The 26224-nt window shown below is 39.5% G+C and overlaps 1 protein-coding gene across 1 annotated transcript; it reads left to right on the top strand.

Annotated features, from left to right (window-relative positions):
- Positions 1 to 840: 840 nt before the first annotated feature.
- On the top strand, positions 841 to 26004 carry LOC106547909 (parathyroid hormone/parathyroid hormone-related peptide receptor-like). Its single transcript, XM_087713646.1, has 13 exons — positions 841 to 918; positions 10972 to 11077; positions 11633 to 11743; positions 13051 to 13175; positions 16412 to 16506; positions 16926 to 17115; positions 19499 to 19652; positions 20229 to 20289; positions 21304 to 21370; positions 22123 to 22217; positions 23883 to 24024; positions 24108 to 24149; positions 25618 to 26004. The coding sequence occupies exons 1-13, from the start codon at positions 841 to 843 to the stop codon at positions 26002 to 26004; spliced, it is 1653 nt and encodes a 550-aa protein (XP_087569772.1).
- The last annotated feature ends 220 nt before the right edge of the window (positions 26005 to 26224 follow it).

Below are 26224 nucleotides of genomic sequence, written 5' to 3'. Positions count from 1 at the left end.
GTAATCCAATGATTTCTGGAATTTGGAAAGGGTGAAGTACATTCCAAAAGTGCTTTTCCCAAAAACCAATTTCTTGGTTTTTTCATATATTTAACTTCTCATCCAAGAAATATCTTCATTTTCTGGAACGGAAGAAGCTTCTTGGATGAGAAGCAAAATGTTTTCAAAGAAAAAAAACAAGAAAGTCCAATTGTTTTGGGATAACCATGACTCGGATGATTGAGAATCCCCATAGACATTCGGCTGAAGCGCATCTCCATCGCATTTCACATATCAACAGGCAGAAACCTCTGCCTCTAATTCTAAACCCCACGTAGCAATTCTTTTTTTTTCCTGAGTGCATATGAGAAAGAGGTAGAGAGTAAGTAAAGAGCTTCATTGGATTGGAAAGGGAAAAGCCAGCTAGCCAGCCAAACACTTGCAAAGGCTAAGAGAGAAGGATTCAGCTTGGGTGGGTGGTTTTCCCTTTCCAGCACAGTGAAACTCTTTACCTACTCTCTGTCTCTTTCTCGTGCAGAAAAGGAGTGGCTGACAGGAGAAGTCATAAATACACCCCAAATAAGCAGAGAGGGCAGGCTAAATCACGAAGCAAAGGGAACATTGAACATAATTAAGCAGCAGCCTCAGCACCATCTGTTTCTTTGCTGAAGAAGGCTGCTGAAGAAGTTTAATCTGTAGATGAAGAAATGAACTTGCATGCCAACATTGCTAGATCCATGGGGCTTCAGTTTGGATTTATGTGCTGAAGAATACTTTACCTTTCCTTCAAGAAAGCATTGAACTGGACAATAAAAAATATATATTTTCCCCACTTTGGATGGCACCAAGATTCTGAGAAGGATGGAGGATCTGACCCAGTTAAGCAGCTTTCTAAGAGTTGCTTTTTGTTTCTCCTTTCTGAATGTGGTCTGTGCTTTGGTAAGCCCTTTTTCCCTCTTCCTTTTTCGTGTTGCAAGCAATAGGCACAGATGATTGGGATGTTTACCATATCAGGCAGAAATAATCCCACTGAAATGGGGTTTGAGCACAAGCCCTGTTATCTTGATTCAATTTAACTTTAGGATTATACTCCCATTTATTTCAGGGGAACTTATATGTTTCTAATTGATTTTGCCCCTTATCTTAGTTTGGAACAGAAGCAAGTTATTTAAATTAAACGCCTGAACACTCGGCTAATAAAGCATGTAAAGTTTCCCTTCTCTTGCTTGGACAAATTATTATATTTTGCCTTCCTCCAAGATTTTGACACAGATTTCATGAATTGGACAGACTATATAGAAATCATGAATGCATTTTGGGGGATACAGCCAGTGGAGATTTCACTTTTGAGTTATCCTGCCTCAGTTATGAAATGTTTCAGGGAATCTAGCTCAGGTTTCCCCAACTTGGGGTTCTCAAACTATATGTGACATTAATTCCCCTCAACCAGCTAGTAGGGTTAGTGTCTGGGAAAGATGAAAAATATGTTGCCAAGTCAGCTAAATGGTGCTCTTTTGAAGGGCACAAATCATTGTTTTTCGTATAGTAGCTCTTCTGTATCTCCCTTCATCTTTTGCAGTGTTTATTTTCTTACACCTCTAAATCATTATGGAGGATTATAAAATATTTTTCCATGGGTGTCATCCCAACCCTGGTCATGATTATTTTAGTCCAGGCTGTCTGTGCTGTATTATTGTTTTTATTATTTTTCAAAATGTTGCAAAATATGCTGGAATGGAAAGCCATAGCAAACAAATAAAGAAATAACCATAGCTTGTAAATCATAGTTATGACTTATTATACACTAATCCAGTCTATTCTAGTCTGTTCAATAAAGCACAGTTAAGTAAACTTATGTGGTATGACATAACTATGATATCTATCTAGCTTCTGGCTGTTTTACAGTGTGGCTAAGTCATAATGTTATTTGTTTAGTGTGTTGTGTAACTCAGGGATTGTACTTGAAAAACCAAAGTTTAGGCTTCCTGTTTTGAGTGAACCAATAATACAGGAATGAATGCCAGCTTATTCATATATAGACATCATCAGAAAACAAGCAACACTGTTTAAATGAATAATTAAATAACAGAATCTATCCTTTATCCCCCAAACAAGGCTCTAAAAATTAATTTGCAATTAATAATTTCTGCTGGTATGGTTTGCATGGTCTTCAAAGTCTCATACATGCATATTGCACAGATTTGGAAAATTTCAGAACTACTGTTAAGAATTACATCTATAGTGCCACAGTTTGCAGTATCAGAAAGATTTTAGTGTGATTTGAAAAAGACACTTTGTGTTCCCCGAGGCAAAAATATATGACTAGATATTAGATGAGGATTAGGAAGTTCCAAGTTTAAATCTTTGCTCTGCATTCAGATTCATAGATTTCGGACTTCTTAGTCATGATTTGTTCTATAAATTGCAAAATAATTATTATATGATATAATCATCTCAAATTTTAAAAATCACATTGTTCATTAGAGTCACCATTGGCCACTATTGTTGAAAACTGATGACATAGTTTCCTTTCATTTTTGAGATACTCAGAACCTGTAATGTAACCTAACAATGTTTTTTTTAAGAATACCTCCCAATGCCCCCCTAAAGCCAGAAAATCCTAATCTTACTCCCATTGCATCTATACTCAGCTGACCCCACTCTGGCCATTGAAAGGCATCCACTTCTGAATACTGTATGACACCAATCATCTAGTAAATGAATAAGTTTGATTCCATCATGACACCTCAGTATAACATAGCACTCAAGATAGTTGTGAGGAATCAGTTTGGAGGAAGAGGTACAATCCGTAGGGAGGTAACCCCCCCCCCACTTTTAAGGGTGTGGTGAAATTCTCCTCTATTTTTTGCACGCTGAATAATTTGGGAATTCTGATCAAAAAATAATACAGGCCAATATACCCCAAATAGTTGTGAAGTCTGTCTATATACAATAGCAGAGTTGGAAGGGACCTTGGAGGTCTTCTAGTCCAATCCCCTGCCTAGGCAGGATACCCTATACCGTTTCAGACAAATGGCTATCCAACATCTTCTTAAAGACTTCCAGTGTTGGGGCATTCACAGCTTCTGGAGGCAAGCTGTTCCGCTGATTAATTGTTCTAACTGTCAGGAAATTTCTCCTCAGTTCTAAGTTGCTTCTCTCCTTGATTAGTTTCTAGGTGCTTTGGAGAATAGTTGACTCCCTCTTCTTTGTGGCACCTCTGAGATATTGGAACACTGCTATCATGTCTCCCCTAGTTCTTCTTTTCATTAAACTAGACATACCCAGTTCCTGCAACCGTTCTTCATATGTTTTAGTCTCCAGTCCCCTAATCATCTTCGTTGCTCTTCTCTGCACTCTTTCTAGAGTCTCCACATCTTTTCTACATCGTGGCGACCAAAACTGAATGCAATATTCCAAGTGTGGCCTTACCAAGGCATTATAAAGTGGTATTAACACTTCACATGATCTTGATTCTGTCCCTCTGTTTATGTAGTCTAGAACTGTGTTGGCTTTTTTGGCAGCTGCTGCACACTGCTCACTCATATTTAAATGGTTGTCCACTAGGACTCCAAGATCCCTCTCACAGTTACTACTATTGAGCAAGGTACCACCTATATTGTACCTGTGCATTTCGTTTTTCTTGCCTAAATATGGCTGATCCCCTTGTTCCCTTCTTTACTTTTGGGGAAACAAAGTTGTCTGCTAGGTTTATTAGGAACCTGTTGGATCTTCCACTTGATGCAGAGTTTGTTTCCCAGTTGATGTCAGGGTAGTTAAAATCCCCCATTATTATTGTGGTGTGCTTCCTACATACCTTAGTTAGCTGACTAGCAAAAAGTTCATATACTTCCTCTGCTTGGTTGGATAGCCTGTAGTATAGACTTATGGCAATGTCATTTCCCTCCCCCCCAACCTTTAATATTGACCCAAATGCATTCAAGATAGTTCTCATCATTGTTGTGCTCTATTTTCGTAGAGATGTAATTATTTCTTATATATAGTGCAACTCCACCTCCTCTTTTATTTGGTCTATTTTATTTTATTTAGTCTATATGTACATACTAATACATGGAGTTTTCTATCAAGGTTATTTTCCAAGGTTCATCGTCCATTTTAGTTTTATAATCTTAGTATTTGTTTTACCCTGTTTCCCTGAAAATAAGACCTCTGTGGATAAAAGCCCAATCAGGCTTTTGAGTGCATGCGCTAAAACAAACCCTCCTGGAAAATAAGCCCTCTCTGAAAATATTGCAACACAGCAGCAGCCATGAGGTGACCACGCTCACCGCCTCCTGCACTTCAAAAATAATAAGAACTCCCCAAAAATAAGGCCAAGCACTTGTTCAGGAGTCAAAAGAAAATAAGACCCCGTCTTATTTTCAGGGAAATATGATATGTAGGAAACCAGTTGAACCTGCGTAAAGAGCCAATAGTCCGTCCAGTTCAAACCATAAACATGGAGAGGATACACTAATGCTTCTTGGAATTCTAGAGATCATAAACAGATATCAGAATAGCTGGGTGACAACACAATCAGATCTGGCATGTAAGTGGCTATTCAGAAAATTCCTGGACGTAAAGCTAGAGTGGGAAAATGAAAAGATTCCTAAAAGAAGACAATCTTCAAGGGATATAACCTTGGAATTATCAACTTGAATGCAAGGACACTACAGTTTACTTTATTTACAAATATAAATGTGTATGTATTGCAATACCATACTTACATAATATTGTAAAGAAAACTATATGGCTATATCCATGAAGTTATCAGGAGTTAAGCCTGATTTGAAAGAGACATCAAGCAGTTACCGCTACTAGCTACTTATAACTTTCCTCCATAACTTTGCCCACTTTATTAATACAATGACCTAAATCGAGGGCCAGGATTTGGTTGGTTGGGCAAATCTGATTGCACTGAATTCCAGTAAATAATGAAACAAAATCCATGTGCACCGTCCTTAGTTTCTTAAATAAATAAAATTATTGTAATAAATATGTTTTTTATACTTCTATATGTATGTTCATCCTGCTGCCCTGCTCTCTGGAACAAGGTTTGATAGTAAATGTCAATTCCTCCAATCTTACATGTATCAAAATCAAATAAAACCAAACATTTTATTCAAGAATAAGGCCATACAATCTAAAAAGTGTGAACATAAATACATATATATGTCAATCTACAAGCAGTAAGTATGCATATGTCATAATAAAGGCACAAGAATGAAATATACAATATAAAAGTACAGGAATACAAGTACAATTATAATATAACACATGATATAAAATGCAAGTAAGTAAATGAATGAATGAATGAATCAATCAACCAAAAGTAAGATGAATAACATATAATGAAGCAACTGGGGAACTTGGCTGGATACATTTGGGTTCTTATCAGATAAGAGGAGTAAAATTGTGGAAATTATGCTCTCTGCCCTAAAACGTGTGTAGAAGGAGGTAGAGGAGAATCATCCTTGAGTCCCTGTGAGGGGAACAACAGAAAAGCATATTTGATTTTTTTATATATATATTTATATGCTGCCCTTTTCCCCCGAAGGGGACTCAGCTCTAAGACTCTATTAAGTCATTACCTGTGTTACAAAGCCTGCTAGGTTTAGCTGAAATCTCTCAGAAAAATGACCCATTCTATGGATATAGAAAAATCTTTATGTAAGCTGCAATGATGCCCCAGTGGAAAGCTCATTGCCTTTCAAGACCACAAGGGGGCATTTACTTTCTTAGATTCACAATAGTTTAAAGTTGCTTCTTCTTTTCACTTTGTTCATGTTGCAATAAACTCTGCTGCTTGTTTTGTTGTTAACATAATTGACATCTCTGCCCTGAGAACTGTTACCATTTGGCTTGTCTCTCATTCACATAAACACTTCAGCCCTGTTATGAGCCACCGCACTAGTTGATCCTTGGATTTCCTAAATGCAAAGCATCTGTTATCTCTAAGTTTTTTGCTGCTTGGAAAAATTAAAATCCAATCCACATAAGTGATATCCACAAAAATGATAAGCAGACAAGTATGTTGCAAGGCTTTTATGTATTGATGTATTTGAAATTTAATCCCGCCTGGGCTTATTTACAGGCATTATTAGTTCCTGTTTACATTTGTCCCACAAGAAAAAGGGATGGGAGGTGGGTGGGGGAGAAGAGAGGAAAGAACAAACAAAAGCAGTTTCAGTTGTTAAAGTTACAGTTCTTGCAACAACTAACTAGGGTGATGGAATAGCTGGAATAGACTAAGGGATTAAAACAGCAAGGTCCTACAAAGCACTGTTTTTTCAAATGAGGCAACTTTGAGATATGTGGACTTCAACTCCCAGAATTCCCCAGCTGGGAATTGAGGCCTACATGTCTTATGCAGCCAAGTTTGAAAAACACTGCTCTAGTAGGACAAGGCAATAATCCTGGCTCTTCTCCCTTCCTTGCGGATTTCAGAGGTAGAGGAAAGGTGTAACCATCCATTTCTGATTTCTGAATATAACACATACATTTTCAATTGCCTCAATTCCCCCTCTCTGTGTGCTCTGTTTGTCTCTGAATTGCTTGTTAACTTTAGTATGGGGTTGTTAAAAGCTACACTGGACAAGGGGTGACTTGTTCTCCACTGGCTCAGCCACCATGCATCCCTGTGCGATCTGAGAGAGCAATTGGAGAATGACTGTGTGTTAAGAGGGTGAGAGGTGTAACATGGCAATGTAGGAATTGCAGAGCCTGCAGAAGAAGAATTTCCGAAGCTTGCAGGGAAGCTTTGATATCTTTGCCAACTGATGGAGATCACCTTAAACATTATTTCTATCCATCCAACCACCCAACCAACTAATTGGATCTCATAATTGCAATTAGTACAGAAATTTTTAATATCATTATTACAGACAGTACTTGATTTATGACCACAACTGAGCCCAAAGTTCTGTTACTAAGCAAGACATTTGACAAGTGAGTTTTGCCCTGTTTTTACGAATTTCCTTGTCACAGTTATTAAGTGGATCATTGCAGTTGTTAAGTTAGTAAAATGGCCATTAAGTGAGTCTGGCTTCCCCATTGACTTTGCTTGTCAGAAGGTTGCAAAAGGTGGTCATATGATTCCAGGATGCTGCTGTTGTGATAAATATGAGTCATTTGGCAAGCTTCTGAATTTTGAGATATTCCATGAGAACACTGCAATTGTCTTAACTATACAAAATGGTCATAAATCACTTTTCAGTGTTATTGTAACTTTGAACTGCTACTAAACAAACTGCTAGAAGCTGAAGACTACCTGTATTGTTGCTGTATTTTTATTTAATATATGCTTGTACTTTTATTTGTTGTATCTCATCTTTATTATTTTTACGAATAAGTCAAGATGGTGAACATATCTAGCACCCTTTCCTTCTATTTTCCCTGCAACAACAACAACTCTGTGAGGTGAGTTGGACTGAGAGAGAGAGAGACTGGCCCAAGATCATCCAGCTGGCTTTCATGGATAAAGCGGTACTTGAACTCATGGTCTCCTTCTTACTAGCCTGGTGCCTTAACCATTGTCGCTGATGGTCTTGAAGCAAGGTTCATCCATGGTCCAGTCTTCTCCACAAGTGTTGAGGGAGTGTCAGCTGGCTGGAATTCTGGGAAGTGAAGCATTTTATACATCTACAAGCTAGTAGATTGGGAAAGAACGCCCTAAGCTTTAACCGTGTTTTGCTGAATAAATAACAATTAGATGGGTCTACTCCGCACATCTCAGCTGTAAACCTTATTTTACAGGTTGCAAGGGAGGTAAATAATACACCAAAAAACAAACAATTAATTAAAATGTAGCTTAGTAAGAATATGCAAACCCAATGTAATACAATAATTTATAATAATTAAAATGTTACCCCACATCCATTCCCCCCTCCAAAATAAACAAAACCCTATGCAATTATGGAACCCGTAGATTTTATTATATTGCAAGGATGATTTCCAAGATATGAACCTGCTAATACCTCTTTCTCTCTTTCTCCCTCCCTCCCTCTCTCTCTCCTTTTGATTTTATGACTCACATTTTGTTTATGTCCAATCTGAAAAGCTTGCCTTTTATTCCTAGCGCTAAATGGTTGGCAGCATTGTCCCCAATGAATCTCCTCATTAGCAGCTGGGGCTTCATCAGGGCTCTATTGCAGCTCCCCCATACATGTACACAAACCCCAGCGGCTACCACAGACACAATGGAAATTTCATTAATGTGAACGTCTTTATCAAGATTTGCAGATGAGCAACCTAACTGCAGCTGTCATCACTGGGGCCCACTTAAGTAATCTCTAGTGCTGCCTTGCTTTATCTTACTCAGCTGTCCCATTTCCTGACAATCTTCAACAGGAAATGAGTCAGTCTTTGACTAACACAATGCAATCTCATAATCATGCTCTGAACATAGCTTTTCATACATCTGATGCCACCAAAAAGCTTGGCTTCCCTGGACCATCCCCTATGGCTCATAATTAAGGGAGCATTTTTCAGGAGCCCCTCTCAGATTGCTTAAGCTGTTGTGTATTTCTCTCAATTTATCCCTGTCTGTTTATCCATCCATCCATCCATCCATCCATCCATCCATCCATCCATCCATCCATCCAATATCTAGACTAATCTCTATGTCTGGAGTTCAGGTTCCCCAAAGCCTCAGCCAGGATGCTCCTCCAAACAATCCAGAAAAATAATAGAGGGATCAAATATAGCCTTACTGATATCCCTATCAATATATAATGATTTGTATTATTCGCCACAGCCTTAGAATGCAATTAAAATAATTAATAGAATGCAGTCATGATATGCCTTCAGAAGCAACATTTTAATTTATATACAGGTAGTCCTTGACTTACAACAATTTGTTTAGTGACCGATCAAAGTGACAGAATTGATAAAGTGACTTTAGATCGTTTTTCACTTACAATCATTGCAGGATTCCCATGATCACATAATCAAAATTCGGGCACTTGGCAACTGGCATGTATTTATGATGATTGCATTGTTCTGGTGTCATGCGATGCCCATTTGTAATCTTCCCAGACAGCTTCCTATAAAATCAATGGAGGAACCCAGATTCACTTAATGATCACATGATTCACTTAACAGGCAAAGTGATTCTATTAACAACTGTGGCATAAAAGATCATAATGTAAGGTGCAACTCACTTAACAATGGCCTCACTTAGCAACATAAATTTTGGGCTCAATTATGGTCATATGACCCATATTTTCTTTTAATCTTATTGCAAACCTCCTAAAGTCTTGGAAGATGGACCATACATGAATTAATGTAAACAAATCAATAAATTTGATATTTAAAGTGGGGGAGGTAGTGAGGAATAAATCTTGACTCCTGATGACTTGATACATATCCATACAGTTTTGTGGGAAGCAAAGACTGAAGTTCTCTTCTTCCAGAATATTTCCATATTTTCCCTGCTTAACATAAAGTTTTAGTCTCTCCAAGGTCCACCATCCAAGTACCAATTAGGCCTAATCCTGCTTAATTTTTGAAAGATCAGGAGAGGGGTGATAGGTTTGATCTGCTGAAACTATTGGACAATACTTTACCCTCTCCTCCTCCTCCTCCTCCTCCTCCTCCTCCTCCTCCTCCTCCTCCTCCTCCTCCTCCTCCTTCTCTTCTTCTTCTTCTTCTTCCATTACTTTGCTATCATTTTAAGTAGCAGACTACAGGAATAACAAAATGTAGCCCTGCATTATATAGGCACAGTCATGTTCAGCGTATCAGTGAAGAAATGAATGCAAATTATATGAATTGGCTAAAGTACGTCTGAGAGTATCTTCTCAGGCAATTCCTAAATAAGTGAATAACAAAAACACAGGAACTAGATACACCTCAAGGTGAGGAAAGAGAATGAAGCTGTATAAAATAGCAATAATTAGACTATTGTGAGAAATTGGTGGTATCTAAAAGCATAACTTGTGAAGACGTTTGTAAAGATCCCAAAAATGACTTGTCCCAGATATTATATTATATGTATAAGACAGTGGTGAAATTCAAATTTTTTTGCTATCGGTTCTGTGGATGTGGCTTGGTGGGCATGGCAGGGGAAAGATGCTGCAAAATATCCATTCCCACCCCCACTCTGGGGCCAGCCAGAGGTGGCATTTGCTGGTTCTGCGAACTACTCGGAATTTCCACTACCGGTTCTCTAGAACCTACTAGATTTCACCCCTGGTATAAGATCTGTGCGTGTATGTATCAGACTCCCAATAAAATCAACACCGGTTTCAGAAAAAACACTACTCAACTCCTGGAACCAACCAGAATATAGAGTGGGTTCATGAATGCAGGGTGATATTTCTTGCCAGTGAGCTAGAATGCAATGACTTTTTAAAAAAATTTAGAATGTGTAAAAGAGTCACAGAACTTCGGTATTTGGAGACTAGCCAATGAGGAAAAACTCTTGGCAGCTGGATACTATACAGCAGTTCTCCCTTTCACTTTCTTTAGAAATATTATCTTCAGTCTGCAATATTCGGACTCCTTGAGTGCCAACCCATTTTCTCTATCCTATTTCACTTTTACTTTGGATTAGATATCCAAACAGTGGTGATGAATGAGTGAATGAGTGAATGAATGAAGACTGATTATTGAATTTTGTTTGTGCTTCTTTGTCTGACTAACTTGTGCCTCTCTCTTTCTCTTTGTCTCTGTCTCTCTGTGTCTCTGTCTCTCTCTGTGTCTCTGTCTCTGTCTGTCTCTTTTTGTGCGTCCTATAACAATTATTGTATTATATTTGGTGTCAATTTGATAGCTGATGTGACACAATATCCCCAGAAGGTCTTGCAGAATAGACTTGATCACCCTATTTTGTTTTGGAAATAAAACTCAAATAAAATTGTATTTCTTTTTCCTAGGACTAGTTTGGTGGATTGATATTTCACGAACCCAGTTTTGGGAAAGAAGGAGCCAGATGCAAATGGATGGAGCAGCCCCCTGTGTCATACCTCTCTCTCCTTATGTGTTTGGCAGGTGGACACTGATGATGTTCTAACCAAAGAAGAACAGATTTATTTGCTGAATGAAGCAAAATCAACATGTCACAATCAGATAAATGGCCAGAAGGAGCAAATCCAAGGTACCAGTTTTGGTTTTATATTGTTATAAAAACATTGGCTATGTGTTCTAATGGAAATCTATGATTTGCTGACATTATGGGAAAACTATGGATGGGTGCCAGTTGTGCTCCAAATTCTATTAACACAATTATACTTTGTTGGTAAGCTTTAATTTACAACTATTTGAAGTTATGATGAATCTCCATGGGAAAATTTCAAAACCCAGTTCTGATAGCCGTTCCTCTTCCAAGGTTATAAGTCCGCATTTACTTCTGGATAACTGGATCACAGTGAATCATTGCTTTGCTTAACAACCATCACAAAAATGTCATAAAATTAGGCCTGATTCACTTACCAATCACATCACTTAGTAACAGAGGTTCTGGTCCCAATTGTGGACATAAATCAAGGACTACCTGTAAACTCTTCAAGAGCTATAATGCAAGCCATCTATCCAGTTTAAGCACAGTATTAAATAAGAGGCATATTGGCTATTGTCTGCATCATTTCAAAGTCTCTTTTTAGCCCTATGTTCATGATTGTTTCTTTCTTTCTCACATCTCTTTCCTTGTTAGATGGTCATTGTTTACCCGAATGGGATGGAATCATTTGCTGGCCAGCAAGTCTCCCAGGTAAAAAAGTAGCGGTTCTTTGTCCAGACTACATCTATGATTTCAACCATCATGGTAAGTTTGTTATTATAGTTTCCCTCAAAAAATCTATAACCGTGATGGCAAACCTATGGCATGGGTGCCAGAAGTGGCATGAAGAACCATCTCTCTGGGCACGCCAGCTATCGCAAGGTTGCTCTTCCGGGTTCTGGAGCACCAGCCAACTGGTTTTTGTGTGCACAGGAGTGCCAGAAGCTTGAAAAGCAGTTCCCTGGCACACATGTGGTGCTCTTCCTTCCCGTACAAGAAATTGAACTGTGCCTCTGTGCTGGGAATTGGGCAGCTTTCCTCACTATTCCTTGACTCAGTCTTGGGAACATTATTGGGTTTATCATTCTTTCATATAATGCAGCTAAGGAACTGCATTTTGGCTAATGTCAACAAACTAAGCAATGATTGGACTTCTAGGAGTTGAATCAGGGGTGAAATTCAGCAGGTTCTGACAGGTAGTTCGGAGAACCGACAAATACCACCTCTGGCTGGCCCCAGAGTAGGGTGCAGAGGTGGTATTCAGCCAGTTCCGACAGGTTCTAGAGAACTGGTAGTGGGAGATTTTGAGTAGTTCAGAGAACCGGCAAATAGGCTAGCCCTACCCCAACTGCTTCCCAGCTGATCTTCTTTTGTTGCTCTGAACAGGAGAATGGAGCTGGAAAGCAGGTTTAGTGGGGTGGGGAGGGAATGGGGATTTTGCAGTATCCTTCCCCTGCTATGCCCACCAAGCCACGCCCACAGAACCGGTAGTAAAAAAAATTCAACCCCACCATTGGTTGGGCAGAAATGGAGATTTTGCAGTATCCTTCCCCTGCCATGCCCACCAAGACACGGACACAGAACTGATAGTAACAAAATTTGAATTTCACCACTGAGTTGAATGACAGATCACTAAGAAATCCCAGAGCAGTAGACTAGATTTTTGAGATTTAAAAAAACCTTTTGAGAGAAAGCACTGGCAAAACATTTCCATTTTGTTTCTAAGCAAGCTACACTGATGTAGCCATCAAACCCCAAACAATTAACGTTTATCTTTTTATATTCATAAAAATGGACTATGGGAAGCCTTCGTTGAATTTCCTACTTCGACTGGTTTGAAGGTTCTTTTGCAGTAACTGTTTTTAGAATATGGTAGAAAAAGTCAGAATGGTAGTGCTGACAGGGCAGTCAAATTTTGCTCTCTGTGTGTGTGTATGTGTGTGTGTTGTGACAACATAGATGATAGAGGAGTTTTGATCATACCCACATAGTTACAATCTTGATTGTTTATACTATCCTCTGCAGACAACCCTGTTTTTCCCATATCTCTTTCCTATTGTTCTTTATTTCAGGTCATGCCTATAGACGTTGCGATGATAATGGAAACTGGCAATTGGTTCCTAACACGAACAAAACCTGGGCCAATTACACAGAATGCGTCCTCTTCTTTGCCCCAGAACGGCAGGACAAAGAAAAGGTGAATGTTTGCAATTCTTTGTTTGCAACAGAAGGAGAAACCATGAAAGCAGGAGATGTTGGAGCTTTAGGAGACCAGGAGTACTTCTTTATCCTTTTGGCCAACCAAAATACTGTAAATCCAAGCAATTATTCAAGGAGGGAGGGAACTTGGCAGTGATCACATAACACACATGAAGTTATAAACCATGGTTTGCTTATTAGCCTTGACAATCATATTCACGGGATCTACTAAACCATGCAAAATGATTTAAAAGTGGCATGTCCAACCTTTACCCACTGGTGGACGCTTTAAGAATTTGGGGATTATATTATGAAGACTTTCATGAAACAGCTTCTTATGTTCAGATTATTTATTTTATTTATTTGGTTTGTCAAACCTGTACAAGATAATTAAGAGCCGAGGTGGTGCAGTGCTTAGCGTGCAGCACTGCAGGCTACTTCAGCTGACTGCTAGCTGCAGTTCGGCAGTTCAAATCTCACTGGCTCAAGGTTGACTCAGCCTTCCATCCTTCTGAGGTGGGTGAAATGTGGGCCCAGATTGTTGGGGGCAATAGGCTGACTCTGTGAACCGCTTAGAGAGGGCTATAAAAATGGTATATAAGTCTAAGTGCTATTGCTATAAGTATAAACATGGACACGAACAAAGGAAATGAGTACAAATAAATGGGGACAGTAGGACAGGGTCAGTAGGCATGCTGGTGCACTTATGCATGCCCCCTTTATGGACCTCTTAGGAGTGGGGTGAGGTCCACAATAGACACTTTAAGGTTGAAGCTGTGGGGGTTTGAGGGTGTAACAACAGAGTCAGGTAGAGCATTCCAGGCATTGACCATTCTGTTGCTGAAGTCGTATTTTCTGCAATCAAGTTTGTAGCAGTTTACCTTGAGTTTGTATCTATTGTAGCCCATGTATTATTGAGGTTGAAGCTGAAGTAGTCATTGACAGGTAGGACATTGTAGCAGACAATTTTGTGTACTATACTTAGGTCCAACTGTAGGTGGCATAGTTCCAGATTGTCCAAGCCCAAAATTTTGAGCCTGATGGCATAATAGGGATTCTATTGTGAGCAGAGGAGTAGAGTAGTCTTCTCGTGAAATACCTCTGGACCCGCTCAATTGTATTAATGTCCAATATACGATGTGGACTCCAGGCAGACGAGCTGCATTCGAGAATTGGTCTGGCAAAGGTTTTGTATACCCAAGATTGCAGTGCAATGTTACCAAAGAAAGAAGCTTCTCAAAATTAGGTTAACAACTCTTTATGCCCTTTTGGCATTAATATTTATTTTTTATAAATAAATTTTATTTTTTTATTTTAATTTATTTCTTCTATCAGTTTTCTGGGCTGATGGGTACAAGTTGAAACAAAGCATGGCATTGCAGTCTCTTATCATTTTTTTAAAGGTCTCCGGGTCCGAATTTGGGCCTAAAATCAATCTTGGAAATAAAGATTATATTCCATTTTAATTTTCCAAATGAAAAATCAATGTTATTTTATATCAAGTCAGGCCTGGAGTTTGGTTGACATCAAGATTGGTATTGCCAGGCTCATCACTACTATATTAGAGATTTGCAACTTATTTTTATTTTATTTATTTATTGTTTATCAACAAGTACAAGGAAAGAAGTATGAAAACACATGAAAAAATGGCACAAATAAATGGATATAAATAAGCAAAACATAGCCATAAACACATAAAAAGATAACATATAAATGGGTCATTGGGCAGGGATAGTGGGCACTCTGGTGTGCTTATGCATGCCCCCTTAGGGACCTCTTAAGGAACGCGTAAGGTTCACGGTAGACAGCTTGAGGTAAAAGGTATGGGGGTTAGAGGAACTAACAATAGGATTTGGTAGGGTTTACTACCACACATTTAGGAAATCGTTTTTTCTGCAATCAAGATTAGAACGGATTACAATTCGTTTGTATCCATTTATTATCCAGTATAAATCTTATCTCACTCAATTGGGCAGGCCACAAATCTCTTAAAAAATGATTATACATTTTTGTTACACTAAGATCACACTGTGTCTCTGAGACGTGTGTGTGTGAGTGTGTGTGTGTGTGTGTGTGTGTGTGTGTGTCCCCGTGTGTGTCTGTGTGTGTGTGTCCCTTTACACAATGTTTCAGGCAAAAATAAAGAATGGTGGGAAGAGCTAAAAGTTGTCCCAGTCTTATTTTATACAACGTTTTTATAGGTAAAGGTAAAGGTTCCCTCATACATGCATGCTAATATTAAATGGAATCCTATAACACAGGATCTAATTCTGGGAGTTGAAGTCCACACGTCATGAAGAGGCCATCATTCCCCACCTCTGTTCTAACATGACAACATGTCCATGGACTTCCTTGCATGGTGCCTTCCAAATTCCTTGCCAACCTGACTCTTCCCAATAGGAAGCATTTAAATTAGCACAGCAAAATCTATGTGTTAAACAGGTAATAATAAATCAATGATCAACTGAACTCCAAGAATTCTTATCCTGCATAGTTATGCCTGGCTGGATATTTGGGAGTATCATTTTTCCAAACAGTGAGTTGACACCTCCTTTATCCTCAGTGATGTAGAAACCAGATCGTTAGATCCAAGCAACTAGAAATTAAAAAGCCACATTTCTTTAAAAAGCCAAGTTCTTTTATTTTCAAATAAATAAATAAATCCAGGCAGAAACCTGTGTATAAACTGAATCTTAACATTTCAGCAATAAATCCAATCAAATTCTATTAACAGAATTCACATGCTTATCTGACATTTTATATAGATCTTTCTTCTCTAGAAAGACCTAATCAGTCGAAAGGCACTTCTGATAAAGGCTTTAATTGTTTAAGTTTCATGGTAAACATTTGCTAAACAGGCAAGTTTCCCTCATTATTTCTGATAATTGAAATCTAATAACTTGTGAAAATGACTTTTACTAGGGATCCCCTCTGCATTGTGGCTTCCTTTATATATTTTTTTGTAGAACTGAAAAAAGACTGTTTTGTTTAATGCCCATTTGTTTACAGCACCTTGCCAGTTTTGTTAATTTGAAAAGTTAAGCACGAGACCCAATTATTATTTTGGTGAAAATTCTTAAGAATTGTTCTTGGTAATTAGACTACTGCTTAGAGAGGGCTGCAAAAGCACTATGAGCAGTATATAAGGCTAAGTGCTATTGCTCTATACCGAGTTAGCATAGTGATCTTAAAGATGCTTCATTATTCAGCTATATTTCTCTTTTCTTTTTCTAGGAGATGTTTGACCGTCTGCACATCATCTATACTGTTGGCTATTCTATCTCCCTGGCCTCCCTTGTGATTGCTATGTGTATCCTTTGCTTCTTCAAGTAAGCAGAGAGGCCTATTATTTATTTATATCACTGTTGTGTGGCTATAACATTGACTTTTCCACTATTGTAAACCAATTTAATCAGTAGATTAGAACAAAAACTCAGATGCAAGTCCACTCTGGGCACTGAAGTGGAGAAATCTTAGGTTTCTCTCAGTTAAACTTAAATGACTGTTTTTCAGACTTGAGATCTCAAAGATGTGTGGACTTCACCTCCCAGAATTCTGCACCAGCATGTCTGGCTGGGGAATTCTGGGAACTGAAGTCCATACATCTCTAAATTGCCACGTTTGAGAAACACTAAATATACAAGATAAAGAGAGGGAGATGCTACATCACATATGTCTCCTTGGAAGAAAGACTAGATTAAAAATATAACTAATGGGTACATTGTGTACTGTGTGTTGTGTATTAAAGGCGCCTTCACTGCAATCGGAACTATATCCATCTCCACCTTTTTGCCTCTTTCATCTGCCGAGCTGGGAGCATCTTTGTGAAAGATATAATTTTATATTCTACCTTCCGACCAGAAGGATTGTTGAAAGGACAAGACCATGATTGGGATGCTGAAGAGCTAACCCTCACTTTGGGACCCAGAACCCAGTTGGTAAATTCCGTGACAAAAGAATTCTTGGTGACTCTTTCCCCCCAGTGACTTGACATTCCTTCAAGCAAATTTGTTTGGATCCTGTTTGTTGAATAAACCACAGTAGTTGGGGGGTCAAAGAAGCATGTTGAGCTGCACCCTCAAGCCCTGGGAGTGAGGTAGCTTTCAATGGATGGTTCCTGGTAATTAATAGTTAAATTACATTCCCAATAGTATGGTTTAAAAGGACACGTCCTTATAGGTTCCTTTATTCATAAAGGCAGAAAAACAACAATACACTCTTTCAAGCAATGTCCCCAGGTTGCACAATGATTCCTACAAGTAATTATTCCCAATGGGCAGTAAATTCAAAGTAGCACAATTAATGACAACTCATTGCACAGCACAGGTAGTCCTCAACTTGTGACCGCAACTGAGTCCAAAATTTCTGTAGCTAAGTGAGACATTTGTTTAGTGAATTTTGCCCTATTTTACGAACTTTCTTAACATAGTTATTAAACGAATAACTGCAATTGTTAAATTAATAACACAGTTCTTAAGTGAATCTGGCTTTGTCATTGATTTTGCTTGTTAGAAAGTTGCAAAAGGTGATCACATGACCCTGGGACACTGCAACCATACACGTCAGTTGCCAAGCATCCAAATTTTGATCACAATACCATGGGGATACTGAAATGGTCATGTGTGAAAACAGTCATAAACCACTTTTTTTAATGCCGCTGTAACTTTGAATGGTCTCTAAGCGACCTGTTGTAAGTCGAGGACTACCTGTATTTGCCATAACAAATTCTGCATTCAGTACATTAGTATCAGCAGTTGTGGTGGTGCATTGACTAGAATGCTGTATTGCAGGCTAATTCTGCTCACTGCCAAAGGTTCGATCCTTACCAGCTCAAGGTTGATTCAGCTTTCCATCTAGGGGTGGGTTCCTGCCAGTTCTAACCTCTTCTATAGAAGAGGTTCCACAAATCTACAGTGCCGTTTAGAACCAGTTCCAGCTCCCCACGCCCCGCCCGTCTGCACATCATCAACATGAAGAGCAAGAGGAGGAATTCTGGGAGTTGAAGTCCACAAGTCTTAAAGCTATCAAGTTTGAATACCACTGGGTTTTTTTTTTCTAAAGGGTTAGGGGTGCAAAGGTCTTGTAACTTGACAGTTTTAAGACTTGTGTACTTCAAATGCCAGAGTTTCTGAGCCAACATTTTGGTTACTAGACAAGAGCATTGTTAAGTGAGTTTCACCACATTTTACAAGTTGGCCACACCCACCCAGTCACATGGCTGGCAAGCCACTCCTACAAAGCAGGCCACACCTACAGAAGAGGTTCTAAAAAAATTTGAAACCCACCACTGCTTCCATCCTTCCAATGTCAATAAAATGAGGACACAGATTGTTGGGGGCAATATTCTGACTGACTCTGTAAGCTGTTTGGAGATACTGTACAGCACTGTGAAGCAGTACATAAGTGTAAGGGCTATTGCTATTGCTATCAAATGCTTGGAGTAAACAAAAAAAAAGGCATTAGACACTTTGCATGATTGAATTGAATTGAATTGAATTGAATTTATTGCACTTATATGCCGCCCTTTTCCCCGGATGGGACTCAGGGCGGCTCATAATCCAAGTCAGGGAAGGGGATACAGATAAGGGATAAAAAGACAAACAAAACAATACACAATTTAAAAGCACACAACAACCATACCATTCGAGGGGGGGGGGGCAAAAGCTCTTTAGCCCCAGGCCTGTCGGAACAGCCAGGTTTTAAGGGCTTTGCAGAAGGCCTGGAGGGTGGTGAGGGTTCGAATCTCCACGGGGAGCTCGTTCCAGAGGGTCGGAGCAGCCACAGAGAAGGCTCTCCTCCGGGTCGTCGCCAGCCGGCATTGGCCGGCGGATGGAATTCGGAGGAGGCCTTATCTGTGGGATCTAATCGGTCTATTGGAGGTAATTGGCAGCAGGTGGTCTCTCAAGTATCCAGGTCCAATACCATGAAGGGCTTTATAAGTGACGACTAGCGCCTTGAAGCGTATCCGAAGACCAATAGGCAGCCAGTGCAGCTCGCGGAGGATAGGTGTTATGTGGGTGAACCGAGGTGCACCCATGATCGCTCGCGCGGCTGCATTCTGGACAAGCTGAAGTCTCCAAATGTTCTTCAAGGGCTACCATCTTCTTGGTAGCTGCCTGATACTGAAGACAAAATGTTAGAGGAAGCGGAGTTGGGTTTGATCCAGTAAAACACTTTTAGAATTGAATAACGTTCACTGTATCTATAGGAATAGACAGGATTGCAAGAAACTGAAATATCAGAACCCGAAAGCAGTTACAAACTGTTAGCTGTGCTAGGTTAGCAAAAAGACATATGTGGTATGTTTCTCCATTCCTCCAGGCAGGTTGCAAAGTAGCAGTGACTGTCTTCCTGTATTTCCTGGCTACCAACCACTATTGGATCTTGGTGGAAGGCCTCTACCTCCACAGTTTAATCTTCATGGCTTTCCTGTCCAACAAAAGCTACTTGTGGGCCCTCACCCTCATTGGATGGGGTAAGAACAGTCCAGTTTGCAGGTGTTATCCTTAGCTTATCTGTGATTCTGCAAATTGGATTAGCAGCTTAATGCAGAGACACTGAAGGATGCGGGTTTATTCCCTACCCTCAATGTGAAAAGGCTTTTAAAGTAATTTCAGCAGCAGAAGTCGCAGGGGAAACCCCAAAAGTCAAAAGGGCATCCCCAATTGCTCAGTTAAAAGCACTGCTCCTTTTACATGTGTCACAAGGCTTTGATCACAAGGTCATGGTCCTCTTTTCTGACCCCTCCCTCAGACCCCTTAATTCAGTTGTGCTCTTGGGCCACCAAACTGCCTCTGGTGCCTCTTGCTGCGCTAACGTTGTGAGCTTCCACCCACACAGAATCAGCTGAGGGATATCCTTTCAACTGCACTAGGTATTGTAGCCTCCCCTTTAAGGTGCCTCGAGTTCCCAACTTTTTACTATTTCTTTCACTCTTCAGGAGGAAGAGATAGGTACAGTGTTATTCTGTATTTCCCCCGGTGTCTTGTTAAGATATCACTGGAAACCCAGATCTCTTTCTGCTTGCTTTTCTTTTTCTTCTTCCTTTGAGGGTCACCTGCTGTCTTTGTATCCATCTGGGCCGGTGTAAGAGCATCTCTGGCAGATACACAGTATGTAGCTTCTACTTTGCTTATATCCTCCTCCCCTTGAATATTGGAAGCAAACTACCCTCATCACAGTGGAAGGGAGGGAGTAAGGGTCTAGGAATAGAGATTAAATCTCCAAATCTCAAATGGTACTCAAGATGTACATCCCGGGCATTTTCCTTAGAACCCATCAGGTTTTATGCCACTCCCATTTTTTACACACATGTAGATGCGGTGGCTTAGTGGCTAAGATGCTGAGCTTGTTGATCAAAAGGTCGGCAGTTCAGTGGTTCGAATCCCTAGCGCCACGTAATGGAGTGAGCTCCCATTACTTGTCCCAGTTTCTGCCAACTAGCATTTCGAAAGCTTGTAAAAATGCAAGTAGAAAAATAGGAACCACCTTTGGTGGGAAGGTAACAGAGTTCCGTGCACCTTCGGCATTTAGTCATGTCGGCCACATGCCCACAGAGATGTCTTCATACAGCACTGGCTCTTCGGCTTTGAAATGGAGATGAGCAGCACCTCCTAGAGTCAGGAACGACTAGCACATACAGTATGTGCGAGGGAAATCTTTCCCTTTAGACATGTGTAGATGGATGAGATTTATATAATTGGCATCAATACTGTAAAACAATGCACCAGCTCCCAGGATCATTTCTTCTAAATCCCTGGCGAAGGCTATAGGCTTTTTGAGAAAGTAAACCCAGTGGATATTTCAAAAAGACTACCTGACCAGAAAAAAAAGAGGAGAAAGAACTGTGGATATTAAAAATCATTTTCTGTGATTGTGGAAGAGTTGGGAGAAAGGGTAGATCATATCCTGATCAGTGGTGGATTGCCAATTTTTTTACTACCAATTCGTGCACACTCGTGCACGTGTGCAACACTTCTGCGCATGCGCAAAAGTTCAGGTGGGTGGGCAGAGCCTCCTGCCACTGCTACTACTGGTTCCCCTGTTCTGGGCTGAATCGGGAGCAACCCACCTCTGATCCTAATTAAATAAACTTTTATGGCTGAATGCAAGTCTCTCTCTGTCAGATGCTGGGACCTCAGTGCTGGAAACATGAAATGGATCTACCAGGTCCCAATCTTGGCAGCGATCATGGTAAGAAGGGCAAAGAATGGCTTGGAGTTTGGTAATACATGTTTCCTGTGGCTGAATTACTAATCATATTTATAATGGTTTAAATTAGTTTTAAAATATTACATGGCAACTTTTATAAATATCACTTCCTCTTAGAGTGGTCCATTGGACCTGCATTGTTTGCTAAGGATTAGGTCTTTCTGTAATTTTATTTAGTCCTGATGCTCTTTGGGTTGTAATTTGAAGCTATTTAAAAATGTAGAGTTGTTTATTTCATAATTGTTTGAGATGGGAGTTAAATAGCCATCAAAATATATAGATACATAATATATAGGTAGTCCCCAACTTATGACCACAACTGAGGCCAGAATTTGCATTGTTAAACAAGGCAACTGTTAAGCCGCACCCGATCTTCTGACTTTTTTGCCACTGTTGTGCAGTTAACTGCAGTTAAGTAAATCATTCAGTCATTAAGCAAATCAAGTTTGCCCCATTAACTTGGCTTGTTGGAAGTCAGTTGGGAAGATTCCAAATGGTGATCACATGACCCCCGGATGCTACGACCATTGTAAACACCTGAATTTTGACGACATGACTGTGGGGTTGCTACAATAGTTGTAAGTACCAGGAAGGGTTGTAAATCACATTTTTAAATGCCCTTTTAATTTTCAATGGTCACCAAATGAATGATTGTAAGTCAAGGTCTATAAAGCAACTGCATAATTCCACCACAATATAAAATGTCTGTCTCAATGTTTTTGTGTTGCTGGCAGGTGAACTTTTTTCTTTTCCTCAACATTGTGAGAGTCCTGGCATCCAAATTATGGGAAACAAACACAGGGAAATTAGATCCACGACAACAATACAAGTATGTATTAGGTGCAACAGAACTAGATTTTATCTGTTAGCTCTGGAATAAACTATTATTTCAGTTCTTTTAATTGAGAATGTTAATGTCAGTCTTGTTAACATTCTGGAATACAATGGTCACTTCCATTTTCAACTATATTTTCATCACCTTGGATTACTTAACAGCAAAGAGAACTTTTTTAAAAAAAATAGTTTTTATTAAACATTATTACCTTTAAAAACAGAAAGAAAAACACAACAACATAAGAAAAGACAAAACATACATAACAATATAAAGTAAATATACAGCCTTTTGTATCGGCATTCATTAATTATACATTTTTTAAAGAGTAAAACATACAAATACAAATATAATTTTAAACATACAATCCCCCTCCCCTCCTCCCCCCGCGGTGACAGTCATTCACAGCCCAACTTTTTTCTTTCCTTCCTCATTGTTAGGTCTCTAAGCCACATCTTCTCATTGCAAAGTTCAGGGATCTATTACAATATCCATGTTCACTTTTAACTTTCCCCATTTTAAGTCCCTGCTATTCTCCTTGTCGCCCACATATACCATAAGTTCCAGCTAAGATAATGTTCCGTTTCTCCTTTGTCCCTCAGCCAACCCGTCATTCTGTCCATTTCTGCACATTCATAGATCTTTTTAATTATAGCATATTCCGACGGTATGGTAGTGGATTTCCAAAATTGTGCATAAGTTATTCTTGCGGCCACAATTATATGTAGACTCAAATGCCATATTGAACTGCTTATGTTTTCTGGTTTAATGCTTAGTAGAAGGTTCTCGGGTCTCCATTCCATGTTTGCCCCGGTAACCTCTTTTAGCCATTTTTAGCTTTTTTTTTTAAGATCCCACCTTCTGTGAAGTCAAAATGGTTTACCCTGCTGGATTTCCACCAATTCTTGCAACATTTTCTTTTAAAAAATAAAATAAAATAAATCCCCTAAAATACCAAGAACTATTAGGCATACCCCAATTTATACTAACCACAATAGAATTGGATCTAGGGCAGGATTGGGCCATCTATGGACTGGGTACAGCCACCCTGATTCTCATTTCTAGCTCCCAAAGCAATGTAAAGCAGGCAGGGTAGGTTTAGGTCTATGTGTGTGAGTTTTGTGAGGGTTTTAAGTGGCAAAAATGTATCTCTTAATAAAAACCCAAACATCAGACCAAATTACCCCAGGGACAGTTTAAAGCACCCGTTTCTCCCCTTTAATATTTCCCAGCAAGAGTGCAAATTATAGTCTCACCCACTCTGGTAATCCTGAATAGCACTGACCCCCAACCTTTTGGGCACTAGGGACCGTTACTGTGGAGAGAGGTTTTTACACGGACTGGAGCGGGCATCGTTCTGCCTGCATCCCACAGATGGGGCCTCGCTGCTTGTACAACCCGGTTTCTGGCATTCCGAAGACTGGTGCCAGTCAACAGGAATGTTTTCCTGCAGTAGGATAACAAGTGCAGTCTTGCTTGCTAATGTTAATTGTTTCAAGCTTCTAGTCCTTTTTTAGGGTGAACTTTTCACAGCAAGCATTGTGTTTTATTTATTTTAAACAAACTTCAGCTTCTGGGTGTTGAAGTCTACACATCTTAAAGTTGCCATGGAGAACTAGCATGATAGCATAAAAATACTCCCCCCCATCCTGCTATTTTCAGAAAACTATTGAAGTCAACCCTAGTCCTGATGCCCCTCTTTGGTGTCCATTACATGGTGTTTATGGCTACGCCGTACACAGCTGTCTCCAGCACACTTTGGCAGATACAGATGCATTATGAGATGCTCTTCAATTCTTTACAGGTGAGTTTTTGCTTATGAAACTTGCTTTTGAATCACTCTGTCCCAACTAGTTCTGACTTTTGTTTGTCTCTGTCTCTGGTTAGGGCTTCTTCGTGGCACTAATTTACTGTTTTTGCAATGGTGAGGTAAGAACATGAATTTTGCAGCTATGTCTACGGAGACACAAACATGAGCATGTGTATAAAGTTAGTTTTTCTCTAAAGTGTTTGTATGAATTTTCAAGTGCAGCCACCAATTTATTAACTCTATCACATGATCTGACTTATATTTTCTCTTCTAGAAAAATAATAGCACTTTGCATGAAATATTTACATTTTCCAAATGGAGCATTGCTAAAAGCTGTGCTTTTTTGAGCCAACATCCTATTTTCTGATTGACTAGTTGATTGCATATAATTTGTACTCCAACCCAATGTAAAGGGTGAAAACCTTCACAAAGAAAACAATTTCAACACAACCCTAAAACTAACCAGTCAAAAAAACTCCATAAAACTATTCTCCAAAGTCTGCAGAGATTCTGTCATCCGGGTCATGGTTGTCCCAAGGGTGCTTTTTCAGGAGGCAAATGGATTTTCTTGTTCTTTCTTTGAAGACATCTTCAAGCTATTCTCATCCAAGAAGCTTCTTCAGCTCTAAACCTCCAAGTGCTTCAATGACCATAAAAGGATGAAATGACCAGTTGTCTACAAGGAATATAAATCCTTCCATTCACCACTATCTTGACAGACCTGAAAAAGCTTCTTGGATGAGAAGCAAAATGTCTTCAAAGAAAAAACGATAAAGTCCAGTAGCCTCCTGAAAAAGCACCTTTGAGACTATTCTCCAAAGGCTGAGTAGGATGTAAATTCCTTTTCTGAAGAATAACAGAAAGGGGACCATTCTGACCAGTGTGGGGGAAGGGGAAGCTGATGCCTGACTCTAATCCAATAGATGACCTCTCTCAACAGTATTATGTTAAACTACATGGAGAACAATACTGTATATGAACCCCGTGGCATCCCACATAGGGGTAGCCAAGGATTTGACTTCCCACCTCCCCTCACATGCTGACTAGACCTATCTAATCATGGAGTAGAAGCAGTTTTAACACAATGCCTCCAATCTTCACAGGCAGTCCAGAAACCTTAAGTACTTTGTTTTGGAGTTAGTGATTAGAACGTCACATTGTGCTAAAGCCTTGGCATTTGATGTTGGGTCTTGCTTAGTATTATGCATGAGAACAATAAATCATGCTTAATAAGCAATAAAACATAATTAGTTTGTGTGAATTTAGTAAAAAAAATGGCAATTGCATATCAGACCTACACAAGCCATGCTAATCTTCACCTTTTACCTTTTTGAAAAACAAACCTAAACTATACCTTGGGGTAACATTCCATCCTAAGACTGTGGTGGGGTATCCAATTTGAAATTTAGGGCTAACTTTCCAATTGGAAAAATAAGTACATATTGGAGTTTTAAGAAAAAATGAAGAATTGTGGGCACCTAATAATTTGGGCCAAAGCTGCTTCTACCACATATTCAGAATTGAGAACAAGACACACATTGAATTAGCCAAGTTTATATTCCTTTGATAACCTGTCTCTATCTCTAGGTACAAGCTGAAATTAAAAAAGCTTGGTTCCGGAGAAATTTGCTACTGGACATAAAGCAGAAGACCCGTGTCACCAGCACAGGAGGGAGCTGTTATTATGGTGGCTTAGCATCCCATGTTACCAATAGCATTAGTTTAAGCATGGCCAGCTGGGGTACAGCCTCTGCAACAGCGATTGCTATGCCTTTGGTTGCCAGAAATTGGCTTATGCAGTTAGCCAGCAGTGGTGCTACACTGGAATACTTTCCTGCTTCTTCTACTCTATATAACTGCTTGAGTCAGGAGATGATGCAAAAAGCTCCTGAGGAGATAATTAAGGCTTTGGTGGATTCTCCAGGCCTAGAAAACAATTCCTGCTTGAAAAAAGATATTGAGACCATGCTATAGAGATTAAAAACACAACCATCCATAGATAGTTAGCAAGTTGCTAGATTGAATCCTAAGCTACTCATCATTGTAATGACTAGGGCTAGCTAGATTACTACTGATATGAAAAGATTATTTATTAGCCATTTCTGACTGGTGTTGTGTGCCTATAATTTTATTATGGCTCTAGAGGACTGCCTAGGGAGATAGATAACGGCTAGCAAAATTGCATCTATTTATT

Source organism: Thamnophis sirtalis, unplaced genomic scaffold (assembly GCF_051295495.1).
Source record: "Thamnophis sirtalis isolate CommonGarterSnake01/CBP01778 unplaced genomic scaffold, rThaSir2_p1.2 scaffold_4, whole genome shotgun sequence".
NCBI classification, from domain to species: Eukaryota; Metazoa; Chordata; class Lepidosauria; order Squamata; family Natricidae; genus Thamnophis; species Thamnophis sirtalis.
This window is presented reverse-complemented; position numbering and strand designations above follow the sequence as displayed.